This window comes from Dermacentor variabilis, chromosome 11 (assembly GCF_050947875.1).
Source record: "Dermacentor variabilis isolate Ectoservices chromosome 11, ASM5094787v1, whole genome shotgun sequence".
Classification (NCBI taxonomy): Eukaryota; Metazoa; Arthropoda; class Arachnida; order Ixodida; family Ixodidae; genus Dermacentor; species Dermacentor variabilis.
The window spans coordinates 8,667,013-8,691,617 of record NC_134578.1 but is presented as its reverse complement, the minus strand read 5'-3'; the positions used below and the strand labels follow the sequence as shown (position 1 = coordinate 8,691,617).

General features: G+C 42.4%; 1 protein-coding gene across 3 annotated transcripts in view; it reads left to right on the top strand.

The window, feature by feature from the left end:
- Positions 1-24,605, top strand: part of mv (lysosomal-trafficking regulator mauve) — a 108,514-nt gene that overhangs the window by 43,583 nt on the left and 40,326 nt on the right. For all 3 annotated transcript variants that reach the window (XR_012824462.1, XM_075674779.1, XM_075674778.1), the window contains 11 exons: positions 1,538-1,912; positions 3,827-3,969; positions 6,661-6,827; positions 9,619-9,748; positions 12,191-12,300; positions 13,787-13,864; positions 14,534-14,631; positions 15,275-15,367; positions 16,939-17,169; positions 18,283-18,377; positions 22,191-22,259. Coding sequence is in view for 2 of the 3 variants with exons in the window: in XM_075674779.1 (XP_075530894.1) it covers positions 1,538-1,912; positions 3,827-3,969; positions 6,661-6,827; positions 9,619-9,748; positions 12,191-12,300; positions 13,787-13,864; positions 14,534-14,631; positions 15,275-15,367; positions 16,939-17,169; positions 18,283-18,377; positions 22,191-22,259 (1,589 nt within the window). In the remaining variant the exon portion in view is untranslated. The remainder of the gene's footprint in view (positions 1-1,537; positions 1,913-3,826; positions 3,970-6,660; positions 6,828-9,618; positions 9,749-12,190; positions 12,301-13,786; positions 13,865-14,533; positions 14,632-15,274; positions 15,368-16,938; positions 17,170-18,282; positions 18,378-22,190; positions 22,260-24,605) is intronic.

Below are 24,605 nucleotides of genomic sequence, written 5' to 3'. Positions count from 1 at the left end.
TTTTCTCTACGATGCCTATTACACATCATGTGGTACTGACTGCATTAGAGGTACGTACAATAGAACCTTGATGTAACGTGGTTGCTCAGTGGCTATGGTGTTGGGCTGCTGAGCACGAGGTCGCGGGATCGAATCCCGGCCACGGCGGCCGCATTTCGATGGGGGCGAAATGCGAAAACACCCGTGTGCTTAGATTTAGGTGCACGTTAAAGAACCCCAGGTGGTCAAAATTTCCGGAGTCCTCCACTACGGCGTGCCTCATAATCAGAAAGTGGTTTTGGCACGTAAAACCCCAAATATTATAACCTTGATGTAACGAGCGTGGAAATAATGAATTATCAGATAGGACAAACTCTATCTAAAATTTGGTTGGTCATGCTTTCTTTGAATAAGTATTCTCCTGCTTTAATGAAACCAGTAATGTGGAATTCAACATGTATTAGTTATACCGAAGCAAGTTTTTACCTGCCATGGTATCCTAGTGTCTAAGGCATTGCACTGCTGAACTTAAGCTCACGGGTTCAATTCAGGCCTTGGTAGCTTCATTTAGATAGGGGTGAAATGCAAAAATCTGCATGTGTACTTTGATTTAGGTACACGTTAAAGTAACTACAAGTGGTCAGAATTAATCTAGATTCCCTAAATTCAGCATGTTTCATAATAGTTTTGGCTTATAAAACCCCAGAATTTAATTTAGTGAAACAAGGTTTTGTTTGCACATGGCTCAAAATATGCATCCTGGTAGCAAAAATGTCATATACAGCCACCGAACTACCTTTTTATGTCTGATATAATAAAGGTTGCATATAATGAATGTATCGATTATAAGGAACATTGGTTGCAACGAAGGTATTTTCGTGTCAGATGTGACTTCGGCATAACAATTCTTGTCTATGGAGGTAACACAACCAAATCTGAACTCTGAGAGGGCCAAAAATTTGTTTGAATTAAGCAAAGTTCGGAATAAAGGGAGCTGTTGAATGGAGGACTTCCGTGCAGAGCTGTATTAGGTAGTGCATGCTCATTGAGCTAACACGTGAGTGACCAGTTCTGGAAGTTTGGCTTCACTTCTTGGCAGAATTTTTATTGCTGTGAAGCTGCACCTCAAGGCCAGAGTCGTGTGTAATTCACACCTCAGCTTTACTGTCAAATGTTTTGAATTTCGGTGCGTCGAAAGGCTGTACTTGCAATGGAGACAAGAGCAGGAGCTGGCTGCACCGCCAGGTCGGAGGTGCCACTGCGCTAGTTTGTGCGGCTGAGAGCACGATTGGCGGCGCGGTATGTTTGAATTAACGATCACAAACGCTTAAGCATTTCAACTACTGGGCGTCTTCGCAGATGGAAATACACATAATTTTGACAGGACCACAGTGTCAGTTCGGATAAACCGGAAGTTCGAATTAAGCAGGTTGATATCTATATATATACATATACACACACACACACACACACACGCACATAACAAAGAAGCATTTCGTGCATGTGCCTACTACTTTTTGGTAGGAATGTCTTCTCTTTGTTTTCCTCTTGTATTCAGATGCTCCGAAGGTTGTCAAGGTTCGTCCCAATGCCGTGCCAGCCGAGCTGTACAACAACCTCGACGGCAACAGCTTGGTCGACGCGAACTTGGCATCTCTTCACGGAGAGCCGCCTCAGCCGTGCCCGGCCCTGGTCAAGCCAGGACCAAAGCCAACGGCCACTGAAGCATTGAGCTTGTTGCTCTCCGGAGAGATCGAAGCCAGTGGCCAAAGCCACGACAGGACTGATGAGCAGCCGAGGCTTAGCTGCCCATTTGAGAGCAGCATCCGGCATCCCATGACGTCATCACCTGTGCCCTTGTCGCCCAACCCGTGGGCGGAGATGGAAGAAGAGCAGGTGGAAGTTGAGGACGACATGACTGGGCTCGTGCTTGGTAATCTAATCAGATAAACGTATTGTCATGAAAATGGCCTTAAACGGATGCTAAAGAGAAACGCTAAACCAGGTTAAGCTGAGAAGTATTTCCAAAACTCAAATATTTGTTAATTTCGTGGTAAGAGGTTGATTCCAAAAAAAAAAGAAGAAGAAAACGAAAGCCAGACTTTCACTTTTTGAATCTTGTGAGTGCTAGTATGTCAGTGTGATGTCGTGACTTTCAGAGTATTTTCTTGTATTTTGGCCATTGTAGTGGTAATAAATGTTATTGAGACATATTAAGTTTATTCTCTGGCATCTTTAGAATACGTTTTAGCCCATCTTTACTGATAAATAAGGAATATATCTAGACCTGAGCAGATGCGATCAAAATCAACGACATCATAGCTTGCTGGTGTAAGAACTTCAAGGTGGGGTCGCCACCTGCCTTTTGTTTCTATGCTTTTTCCAGCTTACCAAGCCTCCTCTGACAGTAAAAGTGGCTTTTTGTTGGCATTGTAGAAGTGTAATTTACTAATTCAGCTCAGCCTATTGGTTCTCTCTAGGGACCCTTTAAGCTCGATTGTCAACTTGCTGGTGTTGCTCATTCTTCTAAGCACGTTTGACAATGTAGACAAGCAGGAATGTTACAAATGCTCCTCCTCAAACAAAAAATTGGCCAATTAGCAATTTCAAATAGGAATTTTCATTCCTTTGTGGAACTTTTGTTCACTATTGTGCTAACTTCATTGGAATGTTCCTATGCTAAGTTTCAGCATGTGACAAAGCAAATTTTGCATACCTACTGTTCAAGTTTTCTGGTCGGGTAGGAGTACTAAGGTTGTTTTTGACAATCAGCAACTTGATGTTCAGTCTTGCATATAAGTTGAGTTTGGTGAGCACAACCCTCCTATGAAGCCAGCCTCATTGCAAACAAAAATTGTTTGAGCCCGAAAGTTTGAATGGCTTCTTTTGACTTGGTCACTGAGCCTTGCCACCTTTTTCTTGCACATGCATTTTCTTGATTCAGATTCATTTAGTTAAACTCTTGATTAATTGCCTCTCCTGTGTAGTCAACTAGCTTGCAATTGAATTTTATGCGAAGCTTGCAAGCGATAGTGAGCTTTATCTAGTGCTACCTGGCACTATGTACAAATGACTTTCTTTACAGCCATGCCAATGAACACCAAATCTCAAGTTCACTCTAAGAACAGTTTACACCCTTTGGCTTGCCCCTTCTGCCACACCAAAATAATCGTCATCTGCCTTGATGCCTTTCCTTTCTTTATCGCTGCAAGCCCGGAACTTTCCAGTGACGAACGGCACGCGCGTTATCAGAAGGGGCACTCCAAAGGGTGTAAACTGTTCAATGCTGATAACGCGCATGCCATTCGTTACTGGAATGTTCTGGGCTCGCAGCAATAAAGAAAGGAAACGCATCAAGGCAGATGACGATTATTTTTGTGTGGCAGAAGGGGCAAGCCAAAGGGTGTAAACTGTTCTTAGAGTGTTTAGCTGGGAAGTTTGTTCGTACCTTTGTTAGGGATGCAAAGCTATTAGAGAGAAAAGTTATGAGTAGTTATAAATGAGCCAATTATACCCCACTGAAAGACCATAGGTTAGCTTGTGTTAACTTTTTTTATTTACTCATAGGTTCGATGAAATTCACCCATTCTGCTGTACGATAGTTTTGTTTTTGTGCAGAGCTCTTGAAATATGCATTTAATTTGCATTCAGGGGACTTGTGTTGCTAGCTCTGTTCAATTGAACTGCAATATACTTAGCTATTACACAAATTAAGAAGTGCTCATGGCTAAATTGGATATTTTTTTCTTCTTTTTTGTCTTGCAGCTGCAGCTTTTGTTCGTAACTTGCAGTCAGACTAGGAGTCATGAATATTTGTGCTTTTTGTTCTTTAAAACATGAAATGCAGGCCTCCTGAAGTTGTTGCAGGATATCTTGGCGGCCACTCCAGAAAATGTGGTTCGTGAGAAACTTGAACCGGTTGTTCAACTGGAGGCACTACTAATCTTGGCTCATAACGAGAACGCATTGGTTCGCAACCAGGTTCTGTGTGTAAGTATGACTTCTTGTACATCATGTGGTTGTACCGTCCCTACACTTTTCAGTCTACACGCATTTTCTTTCGTGGCTGATGCAAGATCCAAGGTAGAATATCGATCAGATCTTTTTGGCTTGTTATCATATGAAAGATAAGTAACTATAACACTAACCGTTAGAGGAAACTGCTAACACTTCTAATGAAACACTCATTACTTTGGTGTCAAATGCAAAAACTGCATGTTTCTGCTACTACGTATTAGCGAAGCATGTCGTGTTTAAACCTGTTTTACTTGTACAGTGTGGTCCATTCTTACTAAAGGGAACACAGGATTAGTATTCAAGCCAACAGGATTTTCATATTTTGTCAATTTTACTGGGAGTGAGTGCTTGATATTGTCACGAAAAGACAATGGAAGATGTACCTGGCATTAGCGAGACAGACAGTTGTACAAGATGGCGTGCAAAAAAACTCAAGCTGGCGTCCTCAGCGTCTTCCTCCTTTTCTTCTTCAGCACCTGCCTCTTGCTGAGCGCGCGTTCCAGTCACAACTTCTTTCTCAGCGCTGGCTCGTGACGCCTAGCTGCAATATGATGCATTTCTCAGAGGCATATTGATAAACTACGATGGAAAATCAGAAAGTCCTTGCCCCTATTTTATATTAGCCAAAGTAAGGTACATACAGGTAATGACAAATACGTGTACTATTCTATGTACCTTACACTATTTTTCCTCATAGTCCCGACACTGGTTCAGACATTTGTCCCTTGCAGCACTAAATTTGAGATGTCCCTGTCATCAGTCAGTGACGCACTTGGCCACCCTGAATGCTCATGCGCCAAATACAGATGCACACATTTCCAAACCTTCATTTGAAAAATGCCATTCACCCAACGCTGTACAGCGTTCGCTGTCCTTGGTGCAGAGGCCGACCAACTCTCGACCAAGCACGGCGGACCGCTCAAGCCAGTGGGGCCCTGGACTAGGGGCTCCACCCACTCGCTTTCTGCATTTTTTTTCCTTTTAAATAAAAGTTTTGCTATATATATATCACAGCCTTTTGCGAACTCACAACACCACCATCTCATGCTTCTCAAAGCGAGACACCTTTTCCCATACGTGGGCTGCATTTCCCTGTGGATTTCGATAAGCGTTTGTCCCTTGCTCCATAGAAAGCAAATCGCACTCCGTTGCTTGTATTCCGTGGGCATGTGAAGCACAACCGCCATCTTCAACAATCTGACAGCAACGTCGTGCTGCGGAGCTAACGGCAGATAAGGCAAGGCGGGTCCGAGAAAGGTCCACTGGTGGGAATGGATATGTTGACTTCGCATTTACAGCCGTAATGTGACTAAAAACAAAATAGGGGCAAACACTTTCTGATCTGCCCTCGTATATTTCTCCAGGCCTCTTTGTATCAAAACTGAGCTGCAACCAGGGATGGAATACTAATTAGGCATTCCTTTTAAGAGTGCACTGGATTGTGCATATATTTGTGATACATGTTGTACTCTTGTTGTGCAGTGCTTTTTGTTCACTTCTCTCTATGGGACAAAAAGAATTAATTTTTTTTACCGTATTTACTCGCATAATGAACACACTCGTATAATGAACGCAGCTCCCACTTTTTCAATCAAGCCAATTTTTTTTCTTTTTCTTGCATAATGATCGCACTGTGAACTTGCTGCCGTGAAGTAGGAGACACATGGTATGGTTTGGCATCTGATGTGATGTGTGGTGGGTGTGAGTATGTCGGACGCCATGTTGGATGCAGTCGTATCGCGTCTCCTACTTTTATTGTGATAGCAATTGTATGGACGCTCCAGGTGCATTTTTGCAGTGGTCAGCGTCATCATAGGTGTAGGTGTGAGTGAAAGAGCGGAAGCTGACGATCGCGGCTCAATCTTGACATCGTCTTTTGTCGTGCAAAAGGCCGTGTGTGTGTGGGGGGGAGCAACTGTGTATTGTGTGTTGCGGCGGGCCCTATATTCAAGGCGTTCTGGGCGGGGGCGGTTGAGGTGAGCCGATGGCGGCTCATACCTTTGTGTGTGCTGCGTTTTCGCCGCTCAGTTTGTGTTGAAGTGAATGTTTGCAAGTTTATATGGCTGATAAAATAACTATCCTTACTTCGTGTAGCTGTCTACACATTTGCTATTGCAATCAATGGTTCGCATTTCGGGCAAAACTGACCTTTTTAGAGGTGATTGCGGAACAAAAAAAATCGCTTATAATTTTACCCCGCATAATGAACGCACCCCCCAACTTTGTGCATATTTTTCAGGAAAAAAGTGCGTTCATTATGCAAGTAAATATGGTAATTATCCGTCTTCCTTCAGTGAAATATCCTTTATAGTGTAAAGTGGTTTTCTGGTGTGACATCTTCCTGTACTGTACATGTAAGAGGAATGTGTTTCATGAAGCTTCTGCCTAATAAGGTCAGCCATGCAGATGATGGCACAAAAGATATAAAAGCAGGACAGGTGCACTCCTGCTCTTCTGTTTATTGCCTTGTGCCTTGTCTGCACTTCTCACCATGTTGACCAAAAACCAACTGCCTAGCTCAAAACTCTGGGGCTGTCATGAGAAGAATGGAGAGACCTGTGTGAGAAAAAAAAAAAGAATAGAGAGACCTGTTTGCTGGTTTACTGACTTGTAGTTCAAGTGTGATGAGGGAAGCCAAGATGCTAGTTGCTTCCCATGTCATAGGTGCTGGAGGTGTACCTGAGCAAAGTCTCTGGGGAGGTGGAGGCTCGCTTCCTCAAGGCGCGAGGCTTTCAGCTGCTCGGTCTACAGCTGGCCCAGTACCCAGCCACCGCAGCCTTGGTCCAGTCGTGCTGCCGGATATTGCTGGGCCGACCCCTATATCTGGCCAGGTGAGCACGCACTTGCAGACCTGACCTGTCACCCTTCTGCCCTACCTGTCGCTTAAGTTTTCCTTGCTGAAATTTAGTCCTGAACTTACCATATATATGCTAATCAAAGCTGGCATCGATTCTATGCTGAAACCTGAAACTTCGAAGGTCAAAAAAAAAAAAGAAAAAAAAAAAAGAAAATCTTTCTTCAAATCTAAGCCAAACGAAAAAAGGCACTGGACTGTGAAAAGAACATGCGAGATTGTCGAGATGTTGCACTTTTAGAATGCTTGCATTGTCAGACGAGCAAGAATTTCATCCCGTGCCATCGTGACCCAGTTCCACTACCCGACTAAGTGAAGTAGACATTCTGAAAGCATTTCGAAGTAGACAGGCATGTGAACTTGTTCTGTGAGATGCCTCAAACATTTGCGACCTTCCTCACATTTGGCTCTATGATCTCCATTGTTACAGACATTCCTGCTTCTCTTTGTGTCTTTTTACACATTGTGGCATTGACCTTTCTGCAGTCAGTAATGTCCGATGGTTTCTGCCAAGCCTCATCCTAAAATTTAAGCCGACCCCTGACTTTAACCCTTTCAGGGTTTTTTTTTTTTCGCCATATGTGACCGCCCAGGGTCAATTGTTTTTATTGCAGATTTAAATTCTTCAAAGGGACCGATTTCGAAAAAAATAAAATAAAAAACTACCATAATCTTTCTAGGGTGACCGTAAAGTGAGAAAAAAATATTTTGCATTGGTATATATTGATACGTGTACATGTTTATCTTTATCGGGTGACCACGTTTCACCGCCTAACAAATGTTATTGCACAGCGCAGGATGCACCTGCATGTGTAGAAAGTTTCTGGAATTTTACCGATGGTTCCATCCACTGTCTGTCACCGAACCTTGTGTAATCTGATTGCATGTATGCGCGACGCGAATGGGGTAGAACTTTGTGGAAGACACGCGGGTCCCAGCTATTACTGTGGAACATTTGACCACTGATATATAAAAGTCATTGCACTTGACCCACTGATCAGATTTTCGATGATCGCCGACTGTGTTCGCCGCTATCGTTGTGCCTTAAGTGTAGCCTGTTTTTGTGGGCACAGGTTCGCCCAGTAACAGTTAGTTTTGTCTTTCACAGTATTGCTACTGTGTTCTTTATACGTCACTACCATGTGACAATATGTACTGTTTATTCATGAAGAACAATAATAAAAAAAGAAAAGCATATATGAATTAAAAATTTGATGCATTGTTATACACATAGTTCAAGGCTTAGAAAGCGTGCACACGAGAATATTTTGCAAGTCTCAAGTGTTCCTGCTCTTACACTAATATTTACGTCATAGCATAATTGAACTGCGTAGGTGAGTGCACTCAAGGAAAATGTGTGATTGTGTGCCCGTTAAAAAAAAGCAAAACTTGCAACAAACTTCTGCTACTCTTCATCTTATCACCAATCAGAGGCAATTAGATTTCGCGAGTCTCAAAAAATTAATAAAATGAAATAAAAAAGGAAATGCATGCATAGCAGCATCCTTCGTATGTGCGCCCCTGTGAGCAATAAACGAGTGAGTCACAGGGGGTCACCCTTTGAGCGATTAGTAATAATATAGCCATCAGTTTTGTGAGCGCAAGAAGCCGAAACCGCCCGCGGAAAAAAACCCAAACTAACCGATGCCCGCCTGCGCGCACGCGCTGATGCACGAGCGGTAGTATATAGACACGCCGGAGCAAACAAGCTAGCTCTAAAACAAAGCATGCAACGAAAACTGAGAGAGGGAGGCGCAAGAAAAGAAATTCCCTGTATCCCCACATAGTGGCAGCACATGCCAGGAAAAGGTAAGTTAGAAAATTGGCGTGCTTTTTAAACATACAGACAGCGCCATAAATATACGGCATTGACCATTTTGGACTTGTTTGGGGCGCCATATATTTACGTCATTGACCCTGAAAGGGTTAAGGAGGAGGAGGAATAAAATTTAATTGTACAACCAGCACTTGATGATGGCCGGGCCTAAGCCTCCCATGAAAGGACGTTGAGGGCTTGCCTCGCCGCCACCTCACGGGCGTGCTGGGTCGCCCAGGTTTGGTCGTCGAGGGCGGAGCTCCGCAGAGCCTCATGCAACCTCAACAAGAGAGTCGTGGTGTTAGTGTATGTGTACTGTGCTGGGCACTCCCACAGCATATGCGGAATCGTAGCCGGGTGAATGCCACAGCACCGGCAGTTGGGGGTAGTGTAGACGTCTGGGAATATAAGGTAAAGGCGGGTGGGTGAAGGGTACATGTTTGTTTGTAGCAGACGCAGGGTGGTAGGTAGCCTGCGCCCCACTGAATTTAGGGTGAGGCAGGGGGAAGGTTCGGCGACTGAGGTAAAAGGCCTTAACAAGATCGTTATAAGTTGTCAGATTCTCCCTGGTGTCCAGCTCATCTCCAGTGACTCCGGCGCGGTTGACTAGGCCTCGCGAAATGGTGGAGTGGGTGACCTCGTTGAGATTGGGGAGGTGTGGGTGGACGGGGCCCATATGGGCCGGGATCCCTGTCAGGGAGATTATGCTGTCTTTAGAGTGTGATGCCTGGCAGAGGATGTGAAGAGCTTGGGGAGAAATACGGCCTTTGCTGAAGTTGGTGACTTACATTATTTTTTTTATGGAAAAGTATTGGCCTACATTTCAGTGAATACGGTATTTTGGGGTGACATTGCACAATGTATTTTTAGCAGTGTGACGCATTGTGACACAGCAGTGCAGTGGGTACACCTTGTTTACACCTGACTTTTGTCTTGGTTGTCACCTGTGCAGAAAGATCCCACATGGCAGTGTGCCGGACCAGGCCTCGAATCGGGCGTCTGTCACCCTCCTGCTGTCGCTTCTGCCCCGAACGGTGCATGATCCCATCCTGTGCTGTGGGACGCTTTCGCTGCTGCAACAGGTGCTTCACCAACACCTTTGTTTAGGGCTGCGCACCAGCACACTGGTCAAGCGCTCCTTTCGAGTCCTCCTTTGTGAATTTCGAGCAGAAGAAATGCCAAAATTTCCGTTAGGCCGTCTGGCTCCTCGGCACTCTGGTTTCTATACATTCTACTTTCCTATTGCCGTGTGGCCACATCAATTCGTGCACACCTGTTCTTAACAGACCCAGTTACTTCCACGTTTAACCCTTTGAGGGTTTTTGCTAATTATGTATGGTGCAGATCTTAGGTTTGATATTTCGAGCGCAGTTGACACCACTGGGTGTTGAGAGATGCGGCCATCTCTGTGGAGCCGCATGAACTCAGTTTTCAGTAATTTCCTACTACTGAAAACTGCAGTTCAAAAATTTACCACGGGGGCACGTGCCTTGCGAGAAAAATTCTACCCTCGAAGGGTTAACAAGAGTACACTGTTTTATTGCCCACTATGTGAGACATGATGGCACATGTGCAAGGATACGTTTATTTTGGGACTGGCATTATTGCTAGTTTTCTATAGTCAGCTTCGCCGCAATAAAGGTTTGTTATGCGGTGAAACATATCAAGATTAGAAAGGGGCCATTATCACACAACATTGTATGCGTGCGCACACCATCCCTGGTCACAGTACGAGCGCTGAGCCATCTAATAACTGTACTGGCAGTCATTCAGAGCTGTTTCTGATGTCGCTGTGACAATTTGCGGCCTTCCTTCTGTTGCATTTTCCTAGCTGTTATTGTTTCTTTTTGTGCAGTCCCTTAAAAAAAAATATCAATGGGATTCTACTCTATCTGCGTTCATTATATTGAGCTTTGACTATTATCAAGCTCTTCAGTGCAGCTGTGCTGCTTGCCTATCAGTTAACATCTGAGATAGGAGCTGGTTTGGCTCCTAAGAATTTGGTTTAATAAGCCCCAGTATTTAACTTAACCAGGCAGGTGATTCTGTCAAGATGTTCAGCTTCTAACTTGTAAATAGCGTTGTTTCATTGGGAAAGTATTGTACATATTCGGGTCCATAAGCGTTTAAGGTCTGTGTTCATTGCATGTCGATGTCTACAGGGCGTTTCAGCTAACTTGGGTCAAGTGTTCAAAAGTCATACGTAGGTGCTATGTGTGTTGAATTGGCGCAGTATTGTTCTGAGCCATATGGAGCATGTCATGATATCTTTTTCCTAGTTCGCCAAACTGGGTAATTAATGAAGATTGCTTAATCAATCTTCTAAATAGTAACTCTAGTGAAAAATATTCAATACAACAGTTGTAGTGCTTGTTCAGAAACATCAGATTATTTTATCTATGCTAAGATAACTGCCCTGTCTAATATTTTTCCTGCCTTTCTTTAAAGTGCGTGAAACAGAAAAATATCGTGTGATTGCTGGCTAATGCCCCGCATGTTTAGTGACCTGAAATGTAAGTTGAAAATGCTGTTGCGCGCATAGAGATTGATTGAACAGGCTGTCAGTGACTGCGATGGACGTTAAACGACAAGAAGGGCGTACCATTTTAAGAAAAAAAATCTTCATCGAAAAGGCTGCCGCCACATGCGAATACGATATGGGACCAGAGGCAGCATGGTTTTTATCTCTGTCTTTCATCACACTATTACCTAGCCTCGCTCCCTCCATCGTGTTTCTTCATTGGTTCGAAAAGAAAAGAAAAATGCATGCGCTGCGTCATATGCTGTTTCCGGTCCCATATCGCATTCGCATGTGGTGGCCGTTTTTCGTTGAAGAATTTTTTTCTTGAAACAGCACACCCCTTTTGTCAATTAACGTCTATCACAGTATCTGACAGCCTGTTCAATCGATCTCTGTGCACTGAGCAGCCTTTGCTAATTCATTCACTGTAAGTTAGAGGGAACTAAAAACACTCGGGCAACAGTCATGTGATATTTTAAAATTTCACACACTTCAAATAAAGGCTGTAAAAAAATTAAACAGGGCAGTTAGCGTAGATGAAATAATTTGATGTTTCTGAACAAGTGCTACAACTTTTGTATTGAAGATGTTTCGCTAGCGTTACTATTGAAAATGTTCACTAAGCAATCTTTGTTAATTACCCAGCTTGGTAGATTGGAAAATATATCATGCCATGCTCCATATGGCTCAGAACAATACTGCGTCAATTTGACACACATAGCGCGTATGTTTGGTTTTTTTTAATGCTTAGCCCAAATTAGCTGAAACACCCTGTATACTACTAGGGTTTGAATAGGAATACGTAAACAATAAACCTATTACAAACAGACAGTAATGACAACAGCAATGACAACAGATGGAAAACGGAACTGGACACAGATGATTGTGTGCTTGTTATCCAACTGATCAGAGCGCTCGTGATTTCTTTGTGTGTGTGTGTATGTGTATTAAATCTAGCTGTGATAGTATTCGGGCGTTCTATATGTTCTCATTGGTGTTTCAGCTATGTGACAACATAGAAGGGGCAGCACGTCTCCTTTATTCCAATGGACTGGGTGAATCACTGGCGTCGATGATCGTGGCCGCTCCAAGACAGCTCCTCCTCAGCCGAAGGTAGTAAGCAGTGAATCCTGAGTGGAACTTGAAGCTTGTGCTGGTTGATAGAGATTACCAATATAAATAAATAATAATACAGAAAATGAGTGAGCTGTTCATAGTTCCTTATATTTACATAGAAAGTTAGCGCTGCTATGCTATTGTGTGCATGGGAATGCTGGGATGTGGTGGCTTCAGATTGCGTTTTTTCTTCGACACCAATACGTTGTCAAGGGATATTTAGCTAGCTGCATTCCACCTGTAACAATGGCTCACTTTTTACTAAAACAGCATGAAACACTGGTTTTTGTTGTTGTGTAAAACTTTTTCTTTATTTAACCATGAAAGCCTGTGCTGGGCTGTGCAATTTTTTCATATGTGAACAGTACCGGCAGCCACTAAAGTTGGAGGAAAAAGGACAAGGTCAGCGCTCATAACATGTCTGTTTCAGTCATCTGTTTTTGTTTCCTTTACTTACTAGTGTTAAATGTGAGTAAACAATACAGAAAATTTGAACGGGCAAAAGAAGACGTAATAGGATCAGGTCATCCTAAAAAAGATTTATTTTCGTGGAAATGAGCACATTTGAAGCCAAGCCATGTTTAGGACATGCCTCGCATACCCATGTCTCAGCTTTCCCTTAATGACACAGTGCCCATTAAGAAACTCGCATAGACGGCGTTGCCAAATTTCTCTCTTTGCAATATTGTAAGAAACTATAAAATTAAAAGAAAGGTAAAAACTAAATATGGAAAAATGAGCATAGAAGAATGCACAGGAGATTTCTTATATGTTTTAATATATTTTTCTCTCTTTGTATAGTTTGGTGACATTTTGTGACAACGTATATATTCAGTGGTGAAAAAAATTTTGAAGTCCCTAGCCACTATTATGGTTTGGTGTGGCACTTAGCATAACGGCACATATAGCATTCATCTTTGAAACACAAGTTCATAAGTACACAATAATGAACCCTGGGCTGGCAAAATTATTCCAGAGACCTTTGCTACGAATTATATCTGAGGTGTAGCTTTTGGTATGTTAGGCCCCATCTGTGAAACAGGGCTAGAATCTGTAGAGCATTGTGGAAGCTTAGCTTTGTTTTGTCCAGATATTGTCAACTTTTTCGTTTCTGATGTGTGAATATTATTTTGCAAGGATGTAACATTCACAGTAGTTTGTCCTCAGCTTACTACTTTCATCAGTGTCTCGCATGAGCTTTCCACAGTGGCTGTTGCTAATAAAGGTAGCCAGGTCGTCCCTTATGGACCCTTGTTGATGGCAGAAGGTTAAAATTTTTGACAGCTTTTGCAAACCATGAATGTTGCATTGTTTTAATTAATGAAATATTTGCTGCATTGAGAGCTGAATTTCTTGCCCCTTTAAAGCAGGTGACATATCCTCACAGGACACTGTAGTTAATGTTCTTGCTACTTTGGGGGTTATCTAGTAATTGTAAAAATTGTACGCCATGGAATCCTTATGTTTCACAAATGTTTGGCAGTTCAAGTACGGGACATGGAGAAGGCTTTGTGGACTTAGTGCTGGCTCTCATCAGAAGTGCCTCTCTTGCAACAGCGAGGTAAGCATGATTCATTGTCAGAAATGAAAAATAGTTTTCTTTTTTGCTTAATATTATTTTGCAGATTGTGATTAAGTAAGCATGGCCAGTTGTGTATAAACATTAGATTGCTTGTGGCAAATGTGTTTTTTTCTTGTATCAAGCATGAAACTCTTGTATCAGTACCATGTCCGAAGGTTTTCATAAAAGCTTATTGCAGCAGCCACATTGGGCATCACGTTACTGTATAATTTATGTTTCTGTGAACTACTTGCCACCAACTTTATTTACTTTGCTTTAATGGTATACTGTAGTGACTGTGCTTTCGTGATGTAGAGAAGGAGTGTAGAGCTGCAAAGCTATTCTGAATCTCTATATGGCAATGCAAGATGGACTAAAAGGGAAGTTGGCAGGCATTTTGTTTCCTTTGTGGCCTACAAAGGAAATGAGTGTAGTGCGAAATCAAGCGGTATCCGTTTACTTCAAACTCATACTACCTACAACTGGTGTAGCATGAAATCATGCCGCTCTCAAGTCGGATGCCAGGTTTCCTGTTCAGGAAAGGATACCTCATTTATGGCGTCCAAAATAATGTTACTATTTGTGCATTCCTAATGCCAGATAGAATTGGGCACTCTTTTGCAGCTTCTCCAGGGATGGCGTTCTGTTTTTCTTTTTGCTTTATGACAGGCTTGCGATGGAACAAAGCGGCAAGATCTCGATGGAGTGCTTCCATTCACTGTGCAGCCTCTTCGCACGGCTGTCTGAAGCACACAACACACACTGTGGTGAGTGCCCTGCTTTTCGTAAAGGGACTTTAAAAGAGAACGATAAGTTGCACTGTAATAGTAAACACACAAAAAAGTCAGTCGATTACGATGCTCCCTAATGAAAAATTTGAGTGCAACTTTATATGTGATTTAATTCGCGATATGAAGTTCAGTGTTTGATGGAAGCCTGTCTGGTTGGGATGGAACATGGTGAAAAGGTAGACAAAAACCCTGGGCACTATGCCTGTGAACAAGGCTCCCGTGTGGGAGTCGAAATGTCATCTTTTCTATTAAATTTTACGTTGGTCGGCGCAGTGCTCCGGGTTTTTGTCTATCTTTTCACCATTTCACAATATATTGATGGAAAGAATTTGCGACAGACATGATGTCCCTTCTTTCTAATTATCTGGCCACGTTTACTGACATCATTATGCTCAATGAACTTGTCCGATTGGCTGTCCTGTACTGACCATAAATTGCATTCAATTAGTTGTTGTGTACGTTGAAGAATGCTGAACAGCTTAAACCTCTAATTTTCTGAGTGTTGCTTTTGAGCATTAATTTACATCACAAATGCTAACAAGAAGAATAATGCCTTTTGAGTGTTGATCTACTGCACATTGTATTCAGGGGCTAACACCAACGTGTTTCTGCTTTGCAGGAGAGGCTTGCAAAGCTGTGCCCTTATTCAGGGAGTGCCAAGCAAAGTTGTATCTGTCGGTCCTGGAGCATATTGAGAGTTTCTGCACTGACGGTGAGTTTGATTGCATCCACTGGAAGTGCCTTGTACTGGCTGCAGTGGCTATGGTGTTATGCTGCTGTGCATGAGGTTGCGAGTTCAGCTTCCGGCCACAGTGGCTGCATTTTGATAGGGTTGCAGTGCAAGAACACTCATTTACCATGCTTTCGGTGCTTGTTAAAGAATCCCAGGTGGCCAAAGTTAATCTTGAGCCTTCATATATGGTGTCCCTCATAACCCACTGTGCATGTTCACGACTTTAACCCGGCAGTTTAATTTTGGCAGTGCTCTGCCTAATGCAAGCTTATTTAGCGCCAGCAAACAAGGACGGAAGGGAGACGACACCACAATGCGCTCTGGCCAAACTCTGCCTAATCCAACAGGAAAAAAAGAAAATGTTGAGCTAGTTGGCGTCTATTTGAGGATTGAGGCGTGGCTACTAGCTCTTTAAAAAAATGCAGTGTTGCGGTGTATGCTTCCTGTGTTCTTGTTCTGGTATGGTGTATTTATCATTAGTTACAGTGCTTCAATCTCAATGAAAGGCAAGCTTTCTTGTGAGCTTTTTATAGCATAGTTCGGTTACTGTCTGTAACTCTCTTTATTAAGCGATTGTATTTCAGTAATCAAAATAAGGCACCATGTATAGAAGACTGTATTACATGTATGCGTGGAAGTGACAGTAAGTGATCCAGATCCAGAAATCATGCTCATTTTTAGTTGTGGGTGGTATTGAGCTCTTAGTTCCTGTTTTGCTTTCCTTGCATCAGTTCCAAAAAGGTTTTAGCAGTCCACTAGCATTTCTTATCTGCCATTGAAGTGTTTGTCTATTTTTGCTTTGCTTTAATTTCACTAAACCATCACTATTTTAGTGTGGTTAATATTAGTAGCAAATATTTCCCATTTGTTAAATATTACAACTATCACATTTGTTAAATATTACAACTATCACATTTGTTAAAATATCATAGTTTTTCACAGTGTTTCTTTTGCAGCCAAGAGTCATTGTAGAAAGACATTCGCAAGGCACTGCAATTTACAACTTTTGTAAAACACTTAGTGGCAAAACATTTGTTCTGAGTATTTTCACATAAATGGGTCACTTATATAGCGAACTGTTATGCAAGCTGTGATAAGGTCTGTTTTTCAGCATTTTTGCCAGTTTTATATATGTGGTGTATCTGTTGTTATTTGGTGTCTCTCTGGAACACCCGTAGACATGGGCTCTGTACATACAGGGTTTCTCCGAAAAGTAATGTCAGTGATTATATTGTGAAGTGACTATATGTCGCAGTGTGCTAGGACCATTTGGGATTGGTGGAGGGAGAAGTTAGCTTACGCACACACGATCGCTTTGCCATCTGCCACCATCTGGAGTGTTAGGACAGGCTTTTCTGTGAAACACTTTTATCTTCGGACATAACCCTGTATATGTTTGTGTTAGTGTGTTAAATCATTGGTTTATCTTGCACTACATATATTCCAGTTCTAGATTGTTCAAAGTTTCACAATTCAAATAAAATAGTGCAGTCCTGATAAGTTTGACTTTAACTGTGTGTAGATCACCAAATGGGGAAATATCTTTACAGAAAAAAGAAGCCAGTCATCACCATCGCTTCTGGAGGCATTTGCTTCCCTCCCAACGCCAATCATGGCAGATGTGGCACCATTGTCACCGGACATCCATCACGGTGGACGGCAGCTGAACTACTCCAATGCGAACGGACCATCACGCGAATTCGTGACTCCTTCCACATCGTCCCTGTCACGAGAGCTGGGCGCCTGGTTCGCCCTTGCCTGTGACTTCGTCATATATCAAGGTGCGCGGATCTTTTTTCTAAATAATCGAAATAGCTATCACAGACAAATATTTGGAAAATATTTGACAAATTGCCAGACAAATATGTGTCTAGCTCATTCTTCAGTAGTGCTGATTGAAACTAGGTTTCGTGTGGCAAATTAATATGTAAAGATAAGACTATGATTCCAGTAAATGCTATAGCACTAAAAGCATTCAGCACATTGCAGCTCACATTTAGTATACCTACCATGAGGCAGGTCTTGTCATTTTAGGTAAGCTTTATAATTTTGCAAAAAGTCAACACTTCTGAAAAAGTGTTTCTGAATTCAGTTGCAGTTGCCATCAACAACTTAGAAATGTCACATAATCCACTGGTGATCAATACTTATGGGAGCCACTGATTGGAATTGATGCATGGCTTGCAGACTGTCGTGCTTTAATCGCTTTAATTATGATTTAATTATGCTAATGCATGTGCTCACTGCTTCACATGAAGCTAGGTTTTGAATTCATGCACTTTTGCACACTGTAAGCATAGTGTTCGTGCTCTGTGATGGGTGTGACCAACTCATTCAGCCGACAGAACCATGCAGCCTTTTTATTCAGGGTATGTCACATTATGTACAAGAAAAGAACACGAAGTAGGCAACTGCCAATCTGCAACAAGCCAAAGTAGGACATAACTTCTTCAAACAGCTTTTTCAGCGCGATCAGAGCAATCAGAACAAACAAAGAAGCACACTCAGACACTACTTACTTTCAATTGAATATTTATTACACAAGGCACGAATTCTAAGAAAATGTGCATGTGCGACAAGAAAAGAAAAAGACAAAACAAAACATAAAAAACAAAGCATCCTGTTTAACACTCGTGTGTGCATATGAAGAATTCAATCTCATCACTTAATGAGATACTAGGCTGATTGGTACACTGTGCACTGTTTCGGATAGTGTTACACGCTTCTAAGAGAATTGTTTTGTTCGTGTCAGTGTGCTTGTGTCAGATTATCGTGTTGCTAAATACTGGCTCGCATTGATGCTTTGTGCACTACACTACCAGGTTTGAGAATCGGTCCTTCCAGTTCGAGAATAGGACATAATAGTAAGCAGTGCATATTTGGTGTTGTTCCAGAGCTGTCTTGTGAGAGACCACCTACAGAGCTTTCACTGGTTGCCGCACTGTTGAGAAATGCAGTTGCCGGTACAGCCTTGAGTCACCTCAGCAAAGTGAGTAGGGAGATTTCTGGTTCGTGCGCATTTCGTTCTAGTTCTATTGTATCATTCTTAGTGCACTTGCATTTTTGTTGCTTTAGAAGCAATTTGAAATGTAACCTACAGCTATTCAGTTGTTTCTTTCTTTTTTTGAGGGGGTAGTAAGGCTATTGAATAATCCCAGTACTTAGCTGTGCATCAACCAGTAGGATGTTTATAAATAAAATGCTGCAAACTCTTGACATTAAAAATTATATTCACAAAACAAGGAAACCTGTAGGTACTTCAGGGCTTTGTCACGAGTAGAAGCAATTTTTGTAGGTGTCTTGCACCTAAAAAAGAAATAAAAATAAAATGCCCCAATGAGCCTTAATGCTGTTTCCATATTTTATTTTATTCAGTAGAATGAATCAGTGGCTTAAAAAAGATCTAGCTAGGATTATAGCTCTCAAGTAGAATGCAGAAGCAGTAGAAACTGATCAACTCATTAGATAGACAGTATATTAGATTAACATGCAAAAGCACAATTACACGAGTAAACAGAGAGATTGTAGAACACAGATAGTTAACGACTTAATTTCACCCAGTAATTAATCCGGTGTAATAGGAATGTGTCGTGGGAACCTTTTGTTAATGTTAGTGGTATAAACTGAAAAAAATTAGTTTATTCATTAATTCAAACTTGTTGAGTGTTAAAAAATAAAGTACAATCAACTTCTGTTAATTTAACCCTGACTTGACCAACGAAATTGATTGAATTAAAATTGACGAAGAAAAAAAAAAGATTCTAAAACATACTGCTGATTCATTTGGCTGATTCATTTGGCCATACTGCCTGATTCTAACTTGCCCCCAAATCAAATGCGCACTCACTTTCTATGTGTCCAAAGTAGAAAACTAGCGTAGAAATTAGTCCCAGGGTGTCTGCCAACCAGGAAAACCAGGAATTCTCAGGGATTTTTAATAGTCTAGAAATACTCGGGGAAAACTCGAGGAATTTGTGCCTCTATCAGGGAAAATCAACTGTAATTTTATTGAAAGAGAATGAAAGCCGCACTAATGCTGGCTCGAGTAACAGAAGGGAATCATAACGAATCATCTTTGTTGCTGTGTTGTAGGCTGGAGGAGTTGCCGTGTACAGTCAACGACCGATTTTCTGGGCACCCGATTTTTAGGACATGCCCGATAATTCGGACGGCTTCGTGGAACTGCCACGTACCCCATAAAGTCAATGTGTAAGAACGTCTGAAATTTAGGACGCAAGAACCTTTTGCCGTCTGATTTTCCAGACTTTCTGGCAGGCCTGAAACTGCATTAATCAACACCACCACTTCCACCATTTTGATTAGCTCGCCGCCTCGAACCGGCACTTTCGCACACAGATCCGCTGGCAGCTGTAGCCCCCACCGCGGCAACGCTAGATCTAGCTGTTTCGACGTTCGCTATTAAGTTTCGTGCCGTTCAGTTGCGTGTTTTTTATTGGAATGATTCGCCGCTGTCTGCAATGACACCGACTCCGCCTTTGTAATCCTCACAATGGACTTCGAAGCATAGAAAGCACGGCGATGATGCCGTTTTCCAAGTCAGCTTCGCGTCAATACAGCAGTGTTATGTGGAAAACATATGCGAAGTATTGCGGTGAAACTTAAGAAGTGTGAGGAGGGGCAATTGTCACGGTACACAGTGTGTATTCCTTAATTATCCACGTGTGCACCTGCTGTATCCTGTCACAGTACGAGCACCGATATGCCTAATAAGTGTACTGGCAGACCTTCAGCACTCAGTGTGCAATGTATGCTCTGCACTTGTCACCCGAAATTGGCCAGGCCTGGTGGACATGCATTCATTTTTTTGGACGTTTTCGCGGCCCTAGGGAGTCTGAAAAATCGGACGTTCACTGTACAACTGACCAAGAGAGCGCTTCAAATGGTCCATAGGGTAAACACACAGTGGAAGGAGGACAACAGAAAGGACCGACACATTGAGGAATGAACAGGAAAGGAAGTGTGCCGCCACTTCTTTGAGGGAGCCTGAGCTCAAAAAACAAGGTGTTGGCTGACGCTGAGATGCAGTTGTCCCTCATTCAAACCAAAATAACCTCTTTAAAGCAGGGAAACCCAACACTGAGGCATTTTGCAGGTGCTGAGAGTATGTCAGGACAGTTATGGTTGGCTTTCCAGCTGCTGACAGAATCTCACTTGTGGCATAGTTCGGGCCTAATACCAATGGGCTTGCTATCAGTTGATAGAAATAGCTCGTTTTCGAAAATATTTGCTTGTGTGTGCATCTCTTTTGATTTGTATTTGTTCGACTTGATTTGCAATGGGCTTTACCATTTTTTATTTTGAAGATATTTTATTCACTGTGCATATTACTAAACCATCGAGTTTCCTATTTTTAGAAAAATAAACACTACTCCTTACTATTAAAACTGGGTAAACTATTAAACTTTGTCACAAGTGAGACTCCTGAAAGACTGGAACTGATAGCAAGCTCATTGGTATGAGGCCCGAACTTTGTCACAAGTGAGACTCCTGAAAGAGAGTCTCACTTGTGACAAAGTTCGGGCCTCATACTAATGAGCTTGCTATCAGTTGACAGAAATAGTTCATATTCGACAATATTTGCTTTTGTATGCATTTCTTTGTATTCATATTTGAAGATGTTCGACTCGATTTGAAAGGTGCTTTACCATTTTTTTCGAAGATATTTTATTCGCTGTGCATTTCATTAACCCCTGCCTTCTGTTTTCTTTTTAAATATGAACACTACTCCTGACTATTTAAACTGATTAAGTTTTTTTTTAACATGCTTACTAGAGAGTGACAGCATCAGGCGACATGGTGTCAGCCTGTCTTGACATAGAACAAAGTTCTGTGTCACTCGGGAAATTTTGCAGAGGCACTCAGGGAAAACCTGGAAAACTCAAGGAATTTGGAAATGTCAACTTGGTAGACACCCTGGTGACACTAAATCTCCTAAACAAAGTAGAAATATAACACACTCAATTTGTTTGCAAGAAAATTCTAAAGCTAGCTGCGCCGCATGGTTATAAAGTCAGCTTCGCCGCAATACATTTCGGTTATGCGGCAAAGCACGTAAACGTTGCAAAGGCGGTTTTGGTTTAATGTCCGATTACACCACGCAGGCAGTTTTTGGATCAGTTTTCTTTTAATAAAAAAGGTGTGCATTAAAATTGGGTAAATACTGTAATCAAACAATTGTGAGCTTGGCTATCGCTTAAGAATCTTCCTAGGGCGGCCCGTAAATAGGCATTTTTGATGAGAGATGACGTGTGCTCAACACATTCCCTGTCTCCTAATCTCCGCCGAGACAGACGCCTCCACTAAAGGGGTCGTTATCAGTGTCACCAGAGGGGTTAGCAGCATGCCTGCTGCCTGGTCATGTTCGGCTGATCCGGCTAAGTCCAATTTTAGGAGTGAAATAAAGAAGGTTTGGGCCCATAGATATGCATGGGCATTGGTCAGGACCCTCAGCCGGGATCGAATTAACTGAAAAATAGAATTAAGCGGAGTTAAATTAATGGAAATCTACTGTGTACATTTAAAATTCATAAGGTGTATTTATTCTGGCATAGGCAGGGTTCATGTCAGTATTTTCAGTGCCTTATAGTGAGGCAAGTGAAAGTCTCATGTAGGCCGGTGATACTTGCTGATGGTCACAACATAATTCTTCCCTTCATGTATATGTAAGATGCATGCATGAAATTGAGTTTTTTCACTGTCTGTTTTTATTGTGTGCCTCTGATGTTTTGTGGAGACTGCAGGTGTAGTTCTACAAACAGCGGATGCTGATTTGTGCTTTCAGAAATCAAAACGCAAGCTTTCGTCTCGCGAAAGGGTGCTGTCTTCTCTGAAGCACGTGTTTCAACCTCAGGTGGGTTTTCTACATCCTCCGAATCTCGGATCCTCAATGAAAGCACTGCAGGCATTTTGTTACTCTGATGAACAATTTTTTTTGAGCTATATAATGGGCTTAAGTGCTGTGGGGTTCTCACCTGTGCTCTTGGGACAAAGGAACAACAGTACAGTAGTGCAAACAATCACAAGGGCATTTATTGCACCTTTCATACATCAATGCCTGCTAGCCGAGTTGCTATCCACAAAACATGCCGATGGGCGCACGACAAATCGCGGAAGTCCGACTCACCACGACCGGATAGCAAGCGAATATGTTCGCCCCATGCTGGACACCCAGTGCCTGGTCGTTCGCGTGTACGGTCACGCGAACGGTGGCGCGTTCGCATGAGGCCTCACGAGACGGTCTCGCAGAAGCATGTATCGGCGCACGCGCGGCATGTCAGAGCTTCTTGCCATCCCCGAACCAAAGAGGAAGAGCTTTCTCCTTTTCGCGCCCAGCACCGCAACACTCGCGCCATCTCTTGCACTGCGCTTCAACCACACCGACCGCCGCGGACACCCGGCCACGCGGCGAAGCCGCATTGCAGGAGACAGGAGCTATGCGGGAAAACAAGATATCAGAGAACGGGTGAGAGTCGCGCATCCCCACATTGCATATTGATGTCACTTCTAAAGTTTCATACTCCTTGCTGGATTTGCTTCATTTCACAGGTGTGTGTCAAGGAAGAGCTTGCATTATTAAAGTGACAGCTTTCTTTGGCTCTTCCCCCAGGTGGTGGTTTACATGTTTCTATCCATTTATCAGTGGGGAGCTAGCTTGAGCCGTTAGGCATGGGCTTGCTTGCCACGCCTAGCAGACAATGTTGACCACTTGGACACGTGCCCGGGCAGACAACTTCGGCACTGGTATAGGCATATTCTTGGCCAAGCCCCGCAATGAGTATGCCAAAGTGACAGAAGGGGTGTAATATAGAAGCAGTACCACCCCATTCACAACAGGCACCTTTGCGTCGAGCACGGCCACTTGAGGAGTAGCCATTTCAACAAAGTTACAGCCATGATACTAGGAATAGTGGAGGCTGCTATGGTGTTTCAACTGGCGTGCTGTGATTATAGCAAGGTATACCATGTCGGTGGTGTCATTTGGCATTGTAGTTGGTAGTGAGATTGCCTCTTCGTGCGTCTGCTGTTGTTCCCATGAGGCCTTGTGATTAAGGGATGGCATGTGGATATGCAGCAGGTTACACAAGAAAACTACCAGTGAGTTTGAAAATCATGGTTGCTGCCACAATGTTATTAAAATTATTACTGTTATAATGTGTTAGCATGCATATGGTTGCTTGTGACAATAATGTTTCATTTGAAATCAAGTTACTTAAATTCCAGCCTTGTTTGAGGAACTTTCAGTGAGCACTAAGTTTTTAATCTTTCTGTGATGTCACCTTGGAAATTAACAGGTCATAGTGCTGATTTGATGCACCATGAATGTGATAGAAATATGAAAATATGAGGGTATATGGTTATACAGTGAGAATATTTTTCTATCATTGTGCTTGCTTGAAGAGCTGGTGCACTTCCCACGCTAATGTGTGGGAACTCCATCCATAGTGCTTCTACAGCACTTAAGTAATATTTGTTTAGTTGTTAAGGCATATTGCTGACTCTGTGCCTTTAAACAAAAAAATTTTACCTCTGCAAAGCAAAGCCCTCTGCTCATGTGCTTTACGCAGCAATGGACGGCACTGTACACCTTTGCTTCGCTGAGAGCAATGCAGAAAAGCCTTGCTGACACAATCCTAGTTTATGTCATTTTCTGGTTCATATGATTGGAGTATTGGAAATATAATTTCCAGGTCTGATGCTTCTCACATATTTTTGTTTCTTACTTTCTTCTAAAGACATGTCACTGATGTTTTATGACATTCGTCATCATTTTAGATTACAGCTCCTTTCAGTGATGTGCATCACATATTGCTTTCCTGTCAACTACTCTCCACAACCTTAACTCTTTCCATATCGCACACATTGGGCATCGTTAGCCTGCTTGCTAATGATGGTTTGAAACACCACTTTGAAGACGTTCCGTACTGCTCATGGACACACTGCACTATCGAACGTGAAGAACAATTTTTTTTGTTTTCTTAGCAGCAAATGTTTTTTTTTCCCACCTGGCGGCGATTTTTGAATGCGCTCCGAAGTTTTTGTGATCATCAAAGTAGAAAGTAAAAATGACTGTCTGCTATCTTCTGTTTGAAGTGCTGCTTTTGAGACTTTCCGTGCTGCTTACGGACACTCTGCGCCATTGTATTTGAAGGAGTAGAACTATATTTTTGTTTTCTAAGCAGTTAGATATTTTCCCACC